This window comes from Myotis davidii, unplaced genomic scaffold, assembly GCF_000327345.1.
Source record: "Myotis davidii unplaced genomic scaffold, ASM32734v1 scaffold1316, whole genome shotgun sequence".
NCBI classification, from domain to species: Eukaryota; Metazoa; Chordata; class Mammalia; order Chiroptera; family Vespertilionidae; genus Myotis; species Myotis davidii.
The window spans coordinates 510956-531935 of NW_006287901.1; the positions used below are offsets into that span (position 1 = coordinate 510956).

The following is a 20980-nucleotide window of genomic DNA, read 5'->3' on the forward strand; positions in this document are numbered from 1 at the left end:
AGAGAGTTTGAAAGTCAATTTCAAGAGCAAGACAATGAGTGGCCATATCTAAAGAATTGCTGAGCAGCACTTTAGATATGAATCACCGAATTCATTAGCTTCCATCAGCACATAGAACGACGCCTCAGGGCCTGGGGGTCTTGACTTATAAATGAGTGCACACTCTGTGTTCTAACTTCAAAGCTTCAGATGCCGGGGGAATAGTAGGCTGAAAGATGATCTTGTTTTTAATATAAATTCCTTTGTTGTCTAATTCTGTTTATGATCTAAAGTCATGCTTCGTTTATAAGAAGATAAGAAGTACTTTCAGCGCTGTGCTGTGTTAGATGCTAATGTCAGGTCTCCGACAAGGAAATGAGCCTAAAGTGTTGATAATGATGTTCGATCATTTTATTGTTAAAACTTAGTCCTTGGTAATGGGAACAATCAACTACAGGTATATTCTTAAGTCTCTTCCTGAAGGATTATTTTTCCTTTTCATTGGTTCATTCCATGTACGCGCACATACACAATGATGACCAATTCTCCCTGATGATATAACCAACCTATTCCATCGTGTTCCCTTCCCAGGTTGATAGCTTGGGGATGTCCACTCAAACAGTGGTTAGCTTTCTCTTTAAGTCTTTCTTCTAAGAGTCTTATATAAAAGTGGTATGTTTTTATGCACTGTGTTAATGAGTGAGTTCAGCCACTGCAGTCATGGCATCGTAGTTAATAAATAGTAACACCTGGTGTTGTGCTTCAGGGTTCCCAGAAGACTTGCATATACACTATCGCATGCTTTATCATAGGAGCACTTCGATGCCCTCACATGGGGTCATACAGCTATGACGTCTTCTCTCTCTTAATCCAGGATGCTTTTTAGTACTCCCCCTTGTTTCTGTAAAGACATAGCTCTGCACTTATGGAAATGTGTTTTTAAAAAGAATTTGGGATCATAGTTCTTGTTATTGGTTGGGTTTCCCCTGACACTTTTGAGTTTTACCTGTAGCAGATTTACTGGAGAGTCTCCAAGAGGAGACAACAGCTGTGAAGAGGGAGGAAAGTAGGAATCTGTGGAAGATTAAGAGGCAGACTTGGAACTTTTGGAAGCGCTACATTGGGAAGACTGTTGGTGATATTCCTGCAAAGAAACAAACAACGGGGAAGGGACCACCATAAGCAATAACTGCAGATGCCCATAGGGACATTTGGTCTGGGGTGGCCATGTAGAGTTGTCCCAGTGAGGCAAGGAGTATTAGATGCAGGTCAGGTTGTCCCCTGGGAGGGAGCACAGCTTGAGTGAGGAAGCCTTGTTTCTGGAGAGGGAAGCTGTGAGCTATCGGCATAGCCAGCACTGCCAGCAGCTGACGGGATGGGTGTCTCAGTGCCATCATGGATGTGGGTGGGGCACTTCAGTTCCAAAAGCACCATCTTGTCTACGGAACTCAGCACCTGATATTTTAACTAAGGCCAGGAAGGAACCTTCCTCACACCAAAATTCTTGAGACCATCCATCCACTTCTTCACTAACAACTATTTATTGAGGACCTACTATGTAGCCAGCACTGTTCTAGGTGGTGGGGATTAGACTCAAATGATCACTAGCCTCTAAGTTCCTCTCTGTATCTTTTGACCTGATCTCCCTACTATTCCAAATTCAGAAAATTTGAAAATAAGTTAATTACTTTCTTTAGATGTGTCAGAATTAGCTAAGAAAGGAAAACCTAAAATGTGAACACTGACCTTTTCTTTTTTTAAAATAGACTTTTATTGATTTCAGAGAGGAAGGGAGAGGGATAGAGAGATAGAAACATCAATGATGAGAATCATTGATTGGCTGCCTCCTGCACACCTCCTCCTGAGGCAGATTGAGTCTGCAACGCAGGCTGGAATCAAACCTGGGACCCTTTAGTCCTCAGGCCGACGCTTTATCTATCCACTGAGCCAAACAGGCTAGGGCATGTGAACACTGACCTTTTCTTAAAAGTTCTTTTTGGCAGGAACTATTGTCAAGCCAAATATTCTCCATTTGGAATTTAAGTAGCTCAAATTGGAAACCAAAATGCAAGGCAATCTAAGCCTGGCTGGGTAGCTCAGTTGCTTAGAGCATCATCCTGATATGCCAAGGTTTGTGGGTTCAATCCCCAGTCAGGGCACATACAAGAATCAACCAATGAATGCATAAATAAGTAGTGAAACAACAAATCAATGTTTTTTTTCTCTCTCTTTCTTTCTACTTTCTTCCCTCCATCTCTCCCCTCTTCTCTCAAGTTAATAAAATAAATAAATAAATGCAAGGCTATCTAAATTTCAGGATATTTCTAATCTAACACTATAGTCAGAAATAACTCCAGATCTTCAGTAAGATGGACATTTCTACACATTCTTTCAATTTATTGGTAAAGATATTAACTGAATAGCCCCAAGGACAAATATATGCTCTGGTCCGAAAATAACCTCTTTGCAGATTGATTCAGAAGCACAATTTTATTTGCTAGTTACATGGGTAAAAGCTACAGGCCTTTCATAGTTCAGATGGTGGAAAGCACTCTTTCTTAATACTTAGTGCGTTTCCTGAGTCACTGATTCACGCCACTCGCCTGGAGTCACTGATAAGCAGAATTAGAGCATTCCCTAGGTTGTCAGGTGCTAGGGGTGTGTTTACTTAAAACTGCCCGATTTCACATCTCTATATCGCAGCTGTCAGAGCATAATTTGTTTATCCTTTTTGCTTCCAGAAAGAGACTTAGGCTCCTTCAGCAGATTTTAGGAAATATTTCTGTCATTAATTTTCAACATGTATCCAATCAACTCAGAAATTCAGAGCTGCATGACTAATGCGTGCCCAGCATCACACTGTTGGTGACCTTGCCCATCATAAAACAATGTAATGGACAGTATGGTTTTGGAATTGTGTGAGAGATTTGAACCAGTGCCTCTAACCATCCTTCTGAGCATTAACTATGCTTTGGGTACATTTACAAATCTTTGTTTTTGGATGCATAATGTTTCATTTGCCTTTCACATTTATTTGGCTGGCCAGGCCGAATAGCCAAGATTCCAGTGTCACAGAAATGTATTTGTTATCGCCCTTCCAAATACTAGGGCAATTGCAGGATATTTTCAGCGGTGGTTCTGCGCTGGATCTAGGATTTTGCAAACATCATCTTCCTGATAAATGTACCTGGAAAAAAATTATATTGTTTTCCAATGCCTGTCATCAAGTACATTCTAGAACCTCACAGTAGAAAGCTTCTGTCACATTCAACACTGGGAATGAACTGCAAGGAATTTTCCAAGTCATTTGGTTGTACTAGAATTTCATTGCTTGTGTCATTAGGAATCTGCATTGAAATGGAAAATGTCCATCGAAAATAGAAATTTGCATCGTCAGTAAACTTTCATATTAAGTTGGAAGACGTTGACATTTCATAGAACTATTTGATCCGGACCTTTGGTTTCTATTATTTATTAGAAAAGAGTATTGGGCCTTTGCCCATACTTTCCCCTGATTTGTCACTGGTAATACATGAGTTCATTAGATGTATGAACAAAGAAAACTCATGCAGTTTTAAACACATTTACCATGATTAGGTTGTATTCTCTATCTGACTCCTTTTATCTTTGTTCAGTAGACTGCTTTAACATCTTTTTTTTTTTAATTTTTCCTTCTCACCGCTGCTTTTCTATTTATCATATCCTTTATGCTGATGACTGGAAAGAGGAAAAGAAAAGGATCTATAACTGATTCTGTTTCTGTGGTGTTGTAGTCTAGGCTTTGGGTGGATATCTGGGGGGCATTCCCTGTCCTCCTCCTTCTTCCCTCTGTTCTTGGTTCTCCAGACTTGAGACTAGTCTTTCCCAGTTCTTCCTGTATCATTATTCTAACATTCTAATGCAGAAAACTTTCTCAGCTTTTTAGGTGTGTTATCAACTGTGTATGAGGCATTTGTAAGTGGTCTTTGCCATCCATCATTGCAAGAGCCACTTTTATATTATTTTTATAATCCGTCTCTCCCTCCTTGCTTGCTCCCCCACCCCACCGTTTGTTTCTCTGTACTCTCGCTTTGGCTCAGCTGGCCTCAGTTTACTATGGTTTTAAGTAAGTTAGAAAAAAATTGTAACTGCCATGCCCACTCTAAACAACTTTGAGTCACCCTTGTTCCTTTTCCTTCTCGCAGTCAAAGAGCTGATTCTTTGACTTCATATCTCTCTGATATGCCCCTCCTTTCTTATCTTCACTGCCACTTCTTTATTCCAGACTTCACCATTACTCATTTACTAATCTTCTTGCCATTCCCCTTGTCTTCCATTAATTTGTCATTCATTTCTCTGCCAATGGTTTGCCTAAAATGTTGTCATAGAAAAATTGCACTAGATATTTTCAAGACTTTTTAATAGGAAGGAGAAAGTGCATTCAACTCTGCTATAAAACAGGTGGGAGATTCTTTAGGCAGTGGGATGAACTAGTAGAAAAGAAGTACAGGACTTTAGTGGGGAGGTTAGTCAATGCATTTAGGCTATCTGTGTTTGCTAATTGTCACCTACCAGCAACAATTAGTTAGGTTCCTACCCATCCATTGAGACTAGAATCTAGAGCAATGGTTCTTAACCTTCCTAATGCTGCGACCCTTTATTACAGTTCCTCATGTTGTGGTGACCCCCAATTTCATTATTACAAATTGAACATAATTAAAGCATAGTGATTAATCACAAAAACAATATGTAATTATATATGTGTTTTCCAATCTTAGGCGACCCCTGTGAAAGGGTCGTTTGACCCCCAAAGGGGTCACGACCCACAGGTTGAGAACTGCTGATCTAGAGGTCCTATCTTCCTAGAATGATTACATTTCAAAAGGATGGCTCCCAGGTGTTTGAGAAAGCTTTTCCAGGGTGGTAAAACTGGCAAGAGAAGATTTTCATCTCCCAGGGGACAGAGAAAAAAAATGCAGTTGAAAGTCTTCTTTGTAAAGAAGGGGCCTATAGTCAGGGGAAAAATCTATCTCAAGTTTAGTGAAGCTAAGACTTTAAGGTCTCCTTGGTCAATGTAAATCTGAAATGTAAATCTTCTGTTGAAAACTCTTTAGCATCTCAGCTTCTTATTTGTTTATTTGGGGTTTATTTATTTTATTTATTTGTTTTTGTTAATCCTCACCTGAAGATATTTTTCCCATTGAGTTTTAGAGAGAGTGGAAAGGAGGGAGAGAGAACCTTCTAAGTGAGAGACACATCAATTGGTTGCCTCCTAAACCAGGGCTGCCAGGGCACATCTCAGCTGCTTAGCATTAAAAAACCAAGCCTCTGGCTTTGGGTCATCCCCCTTTACTCTGCAACTACCTATCTTCCTAAGTCCTCAATCTTTGCTTCTTTTTATGCCTCGATTTCTTAGCACCTAAGGATGGTCTAAGACTTAGACAATTTCCTTTGTCTGAAAGAATTTTGTCTCTCTTGTCCAACTACCTTATTTTCTTCTTTTGGGAAATGACTCCTTGTGGAAGTATGTCCTCCTTGGGAAGTGTGCAGTCCTCTGGGTTCTGGACACACTGGTTCTTATCTGTCAGAATTCCCACCACAAGGTACATGATTAGGAGGAGGATGTTATGTCACTCCCCTCTTCCCCGTCTGTGACACCTTGAAGGCAGGTGCAGTGTTGTATGCCCAACTCCTAGCATGAGAATTGTTGCTGACAAGAAAATCCTCAAAACTTTGTGCTGAATGATTGAGTGGCTTATAGACCTGGAAGACATTTTGGCACAACTCTTTCTTTATATGATACACATTTTCAAAATTATGTGAAAATGAACACCAGGGGTTGTTATTCAAGATTATAAGTGCCATAACATTTAAGATTTTTTTTTAAAAAAGTGAGTTGCATATCCTTTGGGTTGCCATCTCAGGAAGTATATTATCAGGATAAAAAGGAAAATATCATGTGTTGTCTGAAACCCAGATTTGTAAAGAACCTGCTAATTGCTGAAAAGCATACCTTCAAAGTATTACCTTCACATACAACGCAATGACCACTACACAGTTACTTTCATCTGACGGCTGACATTTTGAATTAACTTTGGAAAGGACTTTGTTTAGCTCAAGCTCTGGAGTTAAAACTCTAGGATCATTTTTAATGACAAGAACCAGGGGTTCTGAAGCCCGTGGCAGACCCAGGCCTGGCAGGGTGAGGGACACAGTTCCCAGGTGTTATGTTTTCTCTTGAATGCCAATATGCCTGTCACTTTCCCCTGTTGGTTCCAGGTGGCTAGGGTGCAGTTAACGATGACAGGTTGTTATAAAATGGACTGTGGCACACCGGGGGGAAAGCATTGGATTGAAATATTGTCAACTCATTCTGTTTAATTGTTGTCAACTTTCAAGTTAGAATTGTAGTTCCTTGAGACCCTGACATGTTTGGAACTAATGAGGTAAAATGAAAAAATTCCACTTGTCCCCTACCATTTTCCTTTAGGGCCTTCCGTCCTTCTTCCCCTTCTTGATTTAACTTCTAGTCCCTATTCCCATTATCCTGTTGACTTCGTGAAGAGTGTTAACACTATGGGTAAGAAAGTAGGTGGCGTTTATTTTTCTGTATGTCAATGTTTGCTGATAACAGCAAAGTATCTGTCTTTAGGAAATTCAGGACAATTTACTTTCTCTTGCTTTTTTATTTTTTAATTAGTAAACTTTATTTTTGGAGCAGTGTAAGGTATGAAAAAGGACGTGGAAAGTACAGAGTTTGCTATAACCCCTCAAATCACCCCAACACCTGGAGCACACATTTCCCCTTTTACTAACATCTTGCATTAGTGTTATACATTTGTTATAATCAGTGAGCCAATAGAATACATTATTAACTAAAGCCATACTTTACATTTGGATTTACAGTTGTATTCTACAATGTTGGGGTTTTAACATATATATATGATATGAATCCACTATGATAGTATCATACAGAATCGTTTTACTGCCCTAAGTACCCCTTGGGCTCCACCTATTCACTCATTCCTCTTTTCTAACCTCTGGCAACCATCAATCCTTTTACTGTCTCCATAATCTTGCCTTTTCCAGAATGCCATGTAGTTGGAATCAAGCAGTACGCAGCCACATCAGACTAGCTTCTTTCACTTAGCAATACGCACTAAGGTTACTCCATTGTCTTTCATGGCTTGAAAACTCATTTCTCTTTGTTGCTGGCTAATATTTCATTGTATGATGACCGTTTTGTTTATCCATGCACCTATTGAACTCTCTCTCTCTCTCTCTCTCTTTCTCTCTCTCTCTCTGTAATTCTCACCTGAGGATATTTTTTCATTGATATTTTAGAAAGAGTGGAAGGGAGAGAAAGAGAGAGAAACATTGATGTGTGAGAGACATATCCATTGGTTACCTCCTGCATGCGCCCTAACCAGGAGCCTGGGGGTGGAGTCTGCAATGGAGATACCTGCCCTTAATCAGAATCGAACTTGAGACCCTTCAGTCTGTGAGCCAATGCTCCAACCAGCTAGTGCTGAAGGACTTCTTGATTGCTTTCAAGTTTTGGCAATTATGAGTAAACACGCTGTAAACACTCATGTGCAAATTTTGGTGGGGGCATAGGTTTCATCTCATTTGGGGAGATACCAAAGAGTGAAATGGCTGGATCTTGTGGTTAAGAGGTTTTGTTGTTGTTGTTGTTTACTTCTGAAAGAAACTGACAAGCTATTTTCCAAACTGGAGGTACCCTTTTGCATTTCCACCAGCAATGAATGTGAGTTCCTGCTGCTCCACATTCTCACCAGCAGTTGATGTCAGTTTTTCAATTTTAGCTGCTCTAATGGGTATGTGATGCTGGTATGTTGTTTTAATTTGCAATTCCCTAATGACATATGATGTTGAGCAGCTTTTGCATATAGTTTATCTGCCATCTATACATCTTCTCTGGGGCAATGTCCAGATCTTTTGCCCACTTTTCAATTGACTCTCTTATTTGTGAGTTTTAAGAGTTCTTGCTATATTTTGAATACCAGTCTTTTGTCACATATGTGTTCTACAAAGATGTTTTCCCCCCAGTCTGTCTTGTCTTTTAATTTTCTTAATGGTGTTTCTCACAGAGCAGAAGTTTCCATTGAATGTAGTCTAACTTATCAGTTTTTTTCTTTCATGGACCCTGCTTTTGGTGTTGTATCTAAAATGTCATCACCAAAAAAAAAAAAAAAAAAAAAAGATTTTAGATTCTCAGAATAAATGTCTTTTACAGATGCAAAAAATAAATAAATAAATAAATAAAATAAAATGTCATCACCAAAACAAAGCTTACCTAGCGTTTCTCTTATGTTATTTTCTAGGCAACAGTTTCTTTTTCAGACTTAAGTTTCCTAAGTCTGCATCTAGATTGATGGAAAGAAAATGAGTACTTGACATAAACTGAATTGATTACCTCAATAAATCTTAAAATTGATGCTTAAAAAAATGTCAAGTTTTAAAAAATATGTCTCTGAATATTAACATAAAATGCATTCATTCTAAAACGATCTATATTTTTGATGGTTTACCATCCTGTTCCAAATACTTTCCTATTTCCTGAATTTTAACTTTGTGGTTTATTTATTGTTCTTTTCAGAAAGTGACAGCTTTTTTATTTAGCCTCAACAGAGCCTCTGCAATTGTAATATGTTTACGTATATATTAGAGCTTAAAACCCAATCTTTGCAAACACCTGCAGGTCTGAGAAGCTTTTTCTAAAAAAGAAGTTCTCATACCATCTTTTAATGATCCCACTGAAGACAGTTTTGTTTGTAATTTGAACAGGTAAATAGCCCCATTTAGCTGCAGTTCTGTTTTAACAGGAATTGCACTGTAATTGCTCATGTGTTACAAAATTAAATCCTTTCTTTTTATTTTTAAATGCTGAGCTTTCAGCCCTTTCTTTTCATAGTAACACCTTGCTGAACACATCACAGTATCTTGCAGGGAATGAATTAGCTGCTATGCATTTTCTCCCTTTTGAAAAATCCTGTTAAGAGTTTCATGTGGATTTAGTGGCAAAGGTGGCTCTTTCTTGCTTTGGTTCTGAGTCTTTGCTTGTGATTCCTCTCATCTCCTTGTAGGTTTTGTTCTTTTGTTTACATGCGTTGGCTTAGTAGGCTGGAGCCTTTAGGAACCGGTAGGACACATTATCTGCTGTAAACGTCTCCACATCTGGTCTGCTGAAATTGGTTTGAGGCTTTACAAATGACCGGTACATGCTGATATTAGAATTAGGGAAATGATTAATTTACTAAGGCTTAGGGGGGTGAATATAGGATGGATTTTCAGATATTACATGCTCTACCAGCACTGACTTATTTAATCTTTACTATAACCCAGACAGGTAGATACTGTTAAACAAAATTTAACTGGGTAAATTTGAAGATCTAAATGGCTTTATTTAACAATTCATGAATTAAGCAGCATCCTATATAGCAAACAGAATGGAAGGCTTTTATAATCAGAAAGAAGGTGAGGCAAGAAAGTTCTGCACGTTGTTTCAGGCAAGGCCACCTTCCTTTAGGGAAAGGCAGGGATCTCTCCCAGAGATTACCTCACTGGTGTTGATCTGATCATTTCTGATTATCTGGGTAAAGGTCACATTTCTGGGAGAAGCTAAAACTGCAATGAGGTTAGGTATTAAGTCTTGGTTGTTGACATGGGACTTAGCACAAGTGACTCCATTTTGGGCCTGTTGTCCCCCCTCCCCCTTTTTTTTTATTTTACTAGAACTATGATTATTTACTTTATATAGAGTCTTCACATAAGAATCAAGGGCAAAATAATCTAATTGAATAATCAAAAGTGTCTGTAATTATAATTTTCCTGAATGTAGATGTTTACCAAGAATAATTAAACATTCAAATGAATGCAATAAGATACCTATTATAGCAGAAACTACCACCTTAATAATGCCAGATGTTAACCATGTTTGAAATTCATGTAAACACTCTATCAAAAAATCCATGGGAAACACTTTTGAATAGCTTGTTCATCTGTAGGAATGAACTTTTCCCACCTGATATGAGAACCTGAGTTTTATGTTTGGTTTATGTTAATTGTCAATCAGCTCTCCAGTTCAATACTGGGAATTCTAATGCAAAGATTTTAATAGCAAAGCAAGTCATGTGATTTTCCAAAAACAATTCTGATTAAAGTCTGATGGACTCGTGTTATCTCTACGGTCCCCAGAATGATTAACATCCTGCTCACGGCTTTATAGTTGCATTTCTTTGTAAAGTAAGCAGCAGTCAGTTTCATTCTCTGAACCCTAAATTAAGTACAAGGTTATCACAAGGCCGTCAACAGTTTTGATAACTTTGATTCACAGACTATCAGGCCCCTTGCAGTTGGCCTATGGCAGTGGTCGGCAAACTGCAGCTCGCGAGCCACATGCGGCTCTTTGGCCCCTGGAGTGTGGCTCTTCCACAAAATACCGACTTCTGCGCATGGGCCACGAAGTTTCAATCGCACTATACATGCGCGCCTGCACGTGGTATTTTGTAGAAGAGCCACACTCAATGGCTCAATGGGCCAAAGAGCCGCATGTGGCTCGCGAGCTTCAGTTTGCCGACCACTGGCCTATTGGAAAGGGAGGGAAGTGGGAAGTCTTTAAATGTGCCTCCGCTACTGCCAAGTCTGGTTATGAAAATATGTTTGACTTCACTCATAGTTTCTGAGTCCCATGGTCCTGCTCCTTTGCCTGGAACTGTTCGCCATAGCTCTGCCACCTGCTGATCACAGTTTTCCCAGTTCTTGTATAATTTTAACTACATCCTCACTCCTTGGTCCGCTTGTGGTAGGGTTTCTTGGTTTCACTTCCCTGAGCTCAGTGTTGTAAGCTTGGAGAGACTTCATTCTTTCTGTGGCCCATGTTTGATGGGAAGTAGGAATGGTTTAGAATAGTTCCTCTTGAATGAAAGAAATTTGGGATGAAATCTTTGTTCCATTTAGTAGCTGTGATATTTACATTCAGGGCATGTTACCTAATCTTTCTGAGATTTGGTTTCCTCGTTTTAAAAATAGGAGTATTGATGTTCACCTCTTAGGATTGAGACAAAGATGCAATAAAATGATGAGCTGGTTACCTCATTATGTAAGTTACTTTTTCCTCCTCTTTCCTCTCTCCTTGGCCTCTCCTTCCTCCTTTTCCTTTCATCCCCCTCATCTTCTTGTTCTTCCTCTTCCTTTTTTTCCTTCTTTAGATCATATAATCATTATTATCATTTTCCTGTTCAACCAGATTTATTGCTCCCAGGCCTAAAGGTGTCACATTGCTTCATGTGTATACAGTATAACCCTTGTAACAAGACTGAAGTTTGTGTATCTTTAACTATAAAATGGGTTAGATCACGCACCCTGAGGAGGTGATAGTAAAGGTCTGTTCTGCCCCCGCTGGCTTTTCTAGAGGGGCAGGGCTCTTCCCTAATATAAGACCACGTCCTGTTCTCCTCTCACTGCCAATTCTCTGAGCCAGCAGGCTTGGCCTCAGATCACCTGTGTCAGGACCAGCTCCTTGCGCAGGCCACGGGAAATAGGTCTGCACCTGGGAAGACACAAAATTTGTATTTTCGCTTCCCTCAGAGTCCCTGCCATTGTGAACTCATTGGCCTCAATGCAATTCAGGCACATCCTTATGGTTGTCCCAGAGTACAACCTGCTGCAGAGATCTCTGGGAAGGGCTTTCATCTCTGAGTTGGTCCACAAGGGTCTTTTGTTTTTCTTCAGTCAAATAATTAATTCACTTGAAGAAATTGTTTGATTGTCTTTTGCATCATACCTCCAACTCTTTGTAAAGCATTGTTCAGATTTTCTTAAAAAAGTCTAGCCCGACCCGTGTAGCTCAGTGGTTGAAGTGCCAACCCATGGACCAAGAAGTAGCTGGTTGGATTCCTGGCCAAGGCACATGCCCAGGTTACAGACTCAATCCCCAGTAGGGGGCATGCAGGAGGCAGCCATTGATGATTCTCATCCATGTTTCTATCCTTTTCATTTCCTCTCTCTCTAAAAATCAATAAAATCATGTTTAAAAAAAAACTCTAAGAAATTTCAATTTAATAGCTTTTTAAAACTTTGGTTTTTAAAGTTTTGGGCAATTCAAACCCATATGTAGGGTGCCTGAGCTTGGTCTCTTCCCTGACTCTGCTTATCATTTGTGGAGAAATCTATAGTTTTGAAACCATACTTTATTTTAGTGCATGTACTTTGGAAGATTTTTTTACAGATAACAGTATATTTGTGGAGTGGTTGCTAGAAGATTTTGGATTTGTTGAAGATGAATGATGTTAATTTATGCACTGTTTGGCATAAATTTGCATAATGAGTCCAAGTAGTCCTAACTTCAAGTATAAACGGCCAAATTAATTTGTATGACCTGTTGGCATTTTATTTCAAACATAAAATCCAGAGCATGCACATATAAAATATATAATGGAGCTTTTAACCAATTAACTTAATCACAGTCTGAATTATGCGGCATTTATATAAACTGAAATAGGGAAAGGGGATTAATTGAGGTTGGGTCAAGCCTGAGAGGGGAGCCAGATCAAGGCTCATGCGTTGGCTGGGAAGATGTAATTGGTAGGATAATTTTCTTAGCGCTGAGGATCGCCAGTTAATTGCACAGTGTCTTTCATATTTCTGTACCTAAATTTATCAAAGCTTTATCATTGTCTTAGTCGGCTAGGGTTACTACCATAACAAAATATCATAGCATGCGTGGTTTAAACCATTTATTTTCTCACAGTTCTGGAGGCTGGACTGTCCATGACAAGGTGCTGGCTGACTTGGTTTCCGGTGATTGCTCTCTTCCTGGCTATAGATGGCAATCTTCATGCTGTGTCCTCAAATGGTAGCAGGAGGGGAGAGAGAGAGAGAGTGCCCATAAGGGAAAACTCTATGGTATCTCCTCTTATCAGGCCACTAACCTTATCAGGAGGGTCCCATCCCTCAAGACTTCCTCTAACCCCAATTATCTCCCCAAGGCTGCATCTGCAAATGCCATCACTTTGAGTGTTAAGGCTTCAACATATCAGTTTTGGGGTCACACACAATTCCGCCTGTGACAATTATGTTAGCTCAAATGTCAGACATGTTAAAACTCAAGTGTTCCTTAGAGGATGAACACTTTAATCAATTATTAGTCATTTATACTCAAGAATCAAGAATCATGAGAGAACATGGTTTGATAGGAGGGACAGAGAAGTGAATAAGAAAGCTAGGATAAGAAAGGTAGGGTATAGAGTAAGGGAAAAAAATTTGTCCTCAACCAGCCAAGGAATATAGTTACTAGAAATTATGAAGCACATTTGATTCAACTGGGTAGGGAAAAGGAGGATCCAAAGAGAAAAGGAAGATGGTAATTTCCTACAACTTTTGCTTTCTCTTAACCATGTAAAGCCCTCATTGGAAATGTCAGATTACAGTATTTTTACAATTATTTTTCCCATTGCAGGAAAGGAGAGGTTAATTTTAAGTAAGCAGGAATATAACTTATAGAACTATTACCAGCTAATCTTTATAGTATTATGACAATTTATAAGGTAGATGATTGGATGAATCCATTTTCTAGCTAAAGATGCTTGAAAGAGAGACAATATCCATTGTCTAATTGTAATTTAAAGTATCTGCTACCAAGTCCATTGAATGTATGAGCAGACTAACCCAAGGGTTGATAATAGAAGGAAATCAGGGGTGATGACAGGATTCCAGTGTTCCTATAGAATGTCTTCTAATTTAAGTAGATAGTTACATATTGATTAAATTTTATTCCTTTACATTTACACATTTGAAATTAAAAGAAGATATCCTTCAGCAAGATTTTAACATAGGCTCTCATGTTAATTTTTACTATATTCTGCTGCCACACACTTTGACTTATATTTTAGGCCAAGAGTGTAGCTTTTCCTCATCATTCCTTATGTACTAGGAATGATGTATAAATCCCTATGTATAAATCCCTATTCTTCTCTTACCTCAGTGGATCACCTTATTTGGATCTATTTAGTAGTCTAGCTGAAGATGATTACTTTAATCAGTTCTTTAAAGTATCTCCTTATGGTACTTCCTTTCCATTTCTGTCAAAGATGCATGATTATCCGACTGAAGACTTTTTCTGTTTATATTTAAAAAGAGGGAAAAAGTATTTTCCAGATTATTGTATCTCAAACATACGACAGCCGCAGGGTTCCTGCCCCTCTGCTTACTGCCTCTCTTGCTTAGTATTGAGAAGATTGGACAAAGGCAAGCTCCAACCCAATGCATACTCTCTCCTCCTTCTCCAAACCCTTGCTTCTTTGCCTATCCTGGAAAGTTTTCTCGGCCCTTAAAGATACACTTCCCTTTCACACTTGAGCAGGTCCTAAGCCTGCCTTCCTTCCTCTTCTTACAAGCTTTTATTGAACACCTACCAGACATTGGAGCAGTAAAGGCAAACAAGCCTTATTTCTGATGGGAGGGCCCATACTCATTCACAGGCTTACACATCACGGTCAAGATGACGGCTGCTTTCAAGTTTTATGCAGCAAGACTTTGGGAAGCTACAGGAATGGGAGGGTATTGATCTCTCTAGTGGAAACCAGTCTGGGAGGTAATATTGAGAAATAGACTCTTTTCTTTTTCCCTCGATCACCCTTGCTCCTCTAACTGAAAAACCTAATGTGGCTTCATATCTTCAAAAAGCCTAAAATCTGACTTTTAGGCAAGAATTAGTCCCTCTCTTGTACAGTTTTCAAAATGACTAAGTTCACATATTTACTTTAGCTTATGTTAGGTTATCATTATTTTTATTTATTTATATGTATGCCTTCTCTACTCTGTGAATTCTTCAAGATTTTTCCATGCACTTTAAATGTATTTTATTATCTATATTATTAAATTGTAAAGCATTTTTAAATCCATTTATTGATGATTAGGCTTTAAAAATAAATTCAATGAGTGCAAGGTTTTAAAAAATCTTTAGTGAGTCCTACTGTCATATCATCCGCTTGCTGGTCTTTAGCTGGTTAATTCAAGATTTTGAGATTTTCTTATTAAATCATGGATTTAATAGTGTAATTGTACTTTTAAAATCAGAAATAAGCACATGCATTTTTTTAAGTTTTGCGAAGAAGACATTTTTTTTCAGTATTTCAGGAATCTTATGGTTATTTCTGAAGTAGGAGGTTCTGTCCAATAAAGCCATGGTATGGCATTTCTCTTCGCCTAAATAGGGTGCTTAAGACACTTAGTAGCTTCACTTTATTGTTTCCTGAAGATTTGCTGCTGAACATTTAAAGTGACCATCTTTCAGATCAGCTGGATTTTTTTTAATCCTCACCTGAGGAGTGAGGCTATTTTTCTATTGATTTTTAGAAAGAGTGGAAGAGAGGAAGGGAGGGGGAGAGAGAGAGAAAGAGAGAGAGAGAGAGATCAATGTGAGAGAAACACATTGATTATTACCTCCTACACAGACACTGACTGGGGGCGGAGATCAAACCTGCAACCCAGGTACGTACCCTTGATCAGAATCAAACCTGAGACCCTCCGGTGTGCAGGCTGACGATCTAACCATTGAGCACACTGGCCAGGGCAAGATCAGTTGGATTTTTAAGCTGTTAACCTTCTAGAAGCTTTTTCTTTTCTCTCTCTTTTTTCTTCTTTTCTTCAACATTATGCCTGCTTTTGGCCACCAGGTAGTAATGGTGCTTTGAGTAGGTGAGTCTCTCAGGCTGCAAACTATTGCAAACAGACAGAAATATTAAAGAAGTAAGTGTCCAGGATCATGATTTTGTTTTCATTCCTCTCTGGTACTTTGGCTATTACAATGGAGGCGTAGGTTACCCGCTGGCTGTGAGCAGCTTCCTGGTCCTGCCAATCCTCTGTTTCCATGAGATTGCACTTCATATCAGAGCCAAGGAGAAGAAGTGAAATGAAGGCTGGCCAGGTGTCAGGGGACAAGGTGGACTTCAAGAAAAGAGTGTGACAGCTGCAGACATGGAGAGGTTGGGGTCAGAAAGGAGGTATAGGGAGAAGTTTGGATTGAATGATCCAAAAGAAAAATTATATTTTTGAGATTTTTTTAAACCCTCACAAACACATGTATGCCAATCTAGAAAAATCGAATATTTTATTCTAGACTTTTCTCTTTCCTTCCCCCCTTAGCCATTCCCCTGGGTATTCTCGTTGTGCGTGGAGACTGTGACTTGGAGACTTGCCGTATGTACATAGATCGCCTGCAGGAGGTGAGTTTCTATAGTCAGGTATACCTTTTGTTCGGTGTTTCATTTGTGTAAACAACTCCCAGCCATCTTTATTTGTTTCTGAAATGATGCACTTGGGGGGGAAATGGAAATGTGGCGGCCTTGTGTTTGAATCACACACCTCAGCTTTTCCAGCTCAGGTGTGAAATGGCCAAGGATCAGTTGGGTTAACTATAGCGTGGTGTTGTTCTCCTGTGACCCACACCGTAGCTTGGAACCGTAGCCAGGCTACATCCCTGTAATTGTGAGCTCTGAAGAATTTCAAAGGGCACTAATAAATAATGAGAGAAAACAGAGGTTTGGGCTTATTTAATGTTTTGTCTCTAGCACAGACTTCTGTCAGTGACAGATTTTTTTTTTAAAAAAATGTAAATTGTACAGGAAAGAAAAACTTTCTACATTTCATAGAAACTTGTGTCAGAACACAAAAGAATAATCTATTTTTTTTTTCTCAATCTGGTTTTACCATAGAGAAAGAGAGAGGAAGAGATCTCATGTATGACCTTCCCATGAACTTAAGCTGCACCAGTAAAGCCAGGAGACCCAGCCCCCTCACTGCAGTGATCATGGGCTACTTTTATAAAGCTTTGAGGGGAGTAGTCACGTCCTTTATTTTACAAATGGTAAAGAGCATAAATAGCGACTTCTTTATCATTGTTTCTTGATTAAAGATGCACATTAGAATCACTTGTTTTGGATGTGGTCTAGCCATTTATATTTTTAAAGCTACCGGGTGATTCTAAAAGGTACCCCCAAATTAGCAACTCTCTTTCAGACAACACATCATGCGCACACAAATGTCACAAATAAAGAAGATATACAGTGTTTAAAATTCTATCAAGTTGTAGCCACTTAGCTTTAAACATTGGATTTTATTTCTCTTGAAATAAATTCAGGTAGGAGGCATAAAGTAATGTGAAAAATTATTAATTTTTCTCTTCAGCATTGTTAAGGATAGAGAAATTGTGAGTGCAAAATATTTTGGGATAAATGCTAAATTTTGAATACTGATAAGGGTGAGAATAGAAAAGTCAACAAATTTTATACTTGTTACTTCCTTGGCTATTTTTTTTTTTATCAAGGATAACTTTAACATGTTAAAATCTGTGAACTTTTTAGCATGTGACTCAGGTCCAAATCAATATTTCAGGGACACTGCATCTCATTTTTCAAAATAATGTTTGTATTTTATTGTGGAACCACTTTCAATAAATCTGCAATCGAAAGTTCATCATAAATGCTACCAAATGTTTTTTTCCTTAACACTCGAGTAACAAGATTTCACAGTAGCTAAAATACATAACTGTTGAAGATCAACTTATTGCCATGTTCATTACACCAATATTCCACAAGAAGTGGGATTCAAAAAAAGGGGGAAAAGAGTGAACTCATAGAGGCAACATTTTAAAACTACCTTGGGCACAGAGAGAAAGTTGCTGAATCCTAGTGGGAAGCAGGTATGAGAACAAAGTTACCCAGGATTGCTGACATTTGCGATTAAAAGCAATACACTCATTAACAAAGAAGCCTGCGGGACATGACGATGGCGATGGCAACTTAGTTATAAAACTTTATAAAGGGAGCCAGGCTCTCAGAATCTGCCAGTAAAACCTCATTAATTTCAACCCTGTTAATTTGCTCTCCATGTTAATGCAGAGGCGCTCCGGCGATTTTTCTCTTTGCGGTCTGTGAAAACCCGTGTTTGCCGAGCAACTTATCAGTATAAACACAATTACCAGGACAGTATGTATTTGGTCTAAGATAAATAAATTCTTTCTGAGTGCTTCAAGGGGGACTTTTAGAAGCTGTCTTCACAAGCCAAAAGATCAGGTGCAAATTAAACATGACCCCGCTTATTAGAACAAAGCTGCTGTCTTTTACTTTTGGTCTTCTTGTTCCTTGGAATTGTAATATATCAGTCACCTGTAAACACTGTTTAAAAGTTTCTATAGCCGAATGGCCTTTCTTCTCTCAGCCCAGCTTGGTGTGCTTTTATTATTTTTGGCATTGTCTTCTTTGTTTAACCTTGAGGAGTTTGGGTGGGTTAGATGCTTTCCAGATGACTTTAATAATATTAAATTGGGAGTTCAGGGGGGAGAGTTGTAGCAGCAGCTTATTCAAACTATATTTTTTCCATTTTCTCACTAGGACCTGCAATCAGTTTCTTCTGGCTCCCACAGAGTTCATTACCAGGTAACACATACTTGACTCTCCCTGCTTCTTGCCTTTTGGCCCAAAGAAGTTGAATGTCTCATTTGGATTAGAGTCCACATCTTCCCTAGAGAGAGGGTTTACGCTGAGAACCTAGTGAAGTTGACATTGTGATTCCTTTGCCTATTTTTGGTTTTGGACATTCTTAGTCTGGCTCAAATTGGGGCTGTGGTTTTTCTCCCAGGTCATTTAGAAAAGACTGTATAATGAAGGGGTTTCTCAGTGCCAAATGCTAGAAAACTCAACTCTTAACTTGACAGGGCAGGAGTCTATTGATTCACATCAGCGAAGCGTTCAGATCAAGGGTGGATTTCACGTGGCATTTGGCCGTGTTTCATGTGTCCTTTTTCTGCTGGTCGTTTGGCTGTTCTTCTTTTCTGTGGACTTCACCTCTAGACTAGATGCTTCCCTGGTCCAAGATGACAGATGTTAGCAACCAGGGCGTACGATTCTCCTTTACTCCCAGGCAAGTGAATTCTCTGCCTCCCTCAACCATCAGGCAAACATTCTAAAATGCAATCTGATTAGCCCATCCTGGCCTTTTGGACAGGATCCAGTGAACCCAGCCTCTCCCTAATGACCTGCATCCAGTCCATGCAGAACACTCAGATGTTCTTCGCCTAAATAGTCTTTGTGTGCTCAGTTTCCTCCAGCCCTTTCCCACCTCTACTGTCCTGCACGGGCCTGTCCAGCCATCCTTTCCCATTAGATTTCTCAGGCAGGACTCAGATCCCAGTGCACAGTGTCACCCTGAACTGCGAGGGCCCATGAACTTGCCGCTGGGACGGGGATGTGGGAGTCAGAGCTTGCCAGTGACTCCCTCCAAATAACTCCTCTCCTAGGCCCTTCTACATCCACGTGGAGGAGGGGTTTAAATATGTCTAAACTTGTAAATCCGGATTAGCACCTCCCTGGAGGTTGTGGTGTCTATTCTGCTATGCCTAAAACTTTCAGTTTAGCATCCTTTTGCATAAGCAATAGAACAACATTTCCTACAACCCTATACCTGTAGCCTCTAGGAAGCTTCTTTCCCTTGCAAATGGACACCCTGTACCCTCAGCAAGGCAGCCTAATTTACCCTGAGACTGGCTGACACAGACAATAGTGTGGTGAAGGCCTGGGGGTGGGGTACGGTCACGAAGGGGTCAATAGGGAAAAAGGGAGACATGTAATACTTTCAATGATAAAGGTAAATAAATACAAAGGATTTTTTTTTTTTTAAAAAAAAAAGAAGAGTCATGGAAACTGATGAGCAGCAGGAAGCTGGAATTAAGGAGAAGTTGGTGTTATGATAGGAAAAGAGTGAGACATATTTCAAAGAAGAAGGAAGTAATGAAATGTGTCAAATGCTTTTGAGAGGCTGAGATGATGCAGATTGATTTGTCTGTTTTTCTGAGGATGCATATGCAATACATGGAATAGAGGTGCTATTCGTTTTATGTAGAAAGTGACAAAACCCACCGGCAGGCAATGTAATACTAAATCTTTCGTTTCCTAATGCAGAAGCCCATCATATCAGAATCTCTCAGTGGGAGTAAGAGGGTGATGTAGGAGAAACCAGTCAGAAATGTGGACCACAAAAAGCCTTATATGCTTTTAAACAAACTGTCTCGTATGAGGTGGCACTAAATATGTGTGGAGAACTAACTGTGATAGAACGAATAAATGCCAGCAGGTCTAAAAACTTGAGAAATTCCTCTCAGCTCACTGATTTGCAGGTGGGATTTTAGCTGGCTATTTTCTAAGGCTAGAGAGAACTCAAGAAAAAGCCCGCATTCAGAAAGGAGTACAGGAGCCCACGGCACCTTGTTAGTGGCGGTTTCTAGTCATTTGAGCACCGCGGTTTCTTCCTTTCCCAAATTCATAGTGAACTGCCAACAAAGCACCACGGCTCAGAAGTGACACCTTGTATTAACCTCACACGGCATAGTGGGTTGTGCAAGAGTGTGTTGGATGTTTATAGCCTGCTCAAAATTCCAGCTGACACCGTCTCTAAGGTCAAAACACAAAGGCCCCTCCATCCGAGTGGCATCTCATGTAACCTGTAACCGATAACTTAGACAAGCACAGTGCATTGTGCTCACAGGTGCTCCTGAGGTTGGCAGATAATCTAGAATTTATAAAGAAATTGGACTCTGCCTCCCTGTTTGATATAGATGCTTTTTGAGCTAATTTTTTCTCTCTGCTCCCTCTCGGTCTTCGTTATATCCCTTGTTAACCCTAAGTCCTAAAGTTGGTAAGAAGTGAAGCTAATTCAACCGTTCCAGTGATTCTCAGGTAGGGGAGATTTTTCCCCTCATACAGGCAGTTTGGCAATTGGGACATGTTGTGTTTCACTATTAGGGGAGGAGGTGCTACTGAATTCTGTTGAGTAGAAGCCAGAGATGCTGCTAAACATCTTACAGTGCATGGGGCAGTCCCCTACAAAAAAGAGTATCCAGCCCTAAATGTCAATAGTGAGGAACGTAAAAAATCTGGAGTCATTCTGACGAGCCTCAGGACATGACTAGGCAGATGTAAGTCCTAGTTGAGGAAAGGCAGGGAAA

General features: G+C 39.6%; 1 protein-coding gene across 1 annotated transcript in view; it reads left to right on the forward strand.

The window, feature by feature from the left end:
- DGKI (diacylglycerol kinase iota) overlaps nucleotides 1-20980 on the forward strand; it is a 268750-nt gene that overhangs the window by 166939 nt on the left and 80831 nt on the right. Inside the window, exons 23-24 of the mRNA XM_015561238.1 lie at nucleotides 16126-16205; nucleotides 18372-18416. Of these exons, the coding sequence (XP_015416724.1) occupies nucleotides 16126-16205; nucleotides 18372-18416 (125 nt within the window). The remainder of the gene's footprint in view (nucleotides 1-16125; nucleotides 16206-18371; nucleotides 18417-20980) is intronic.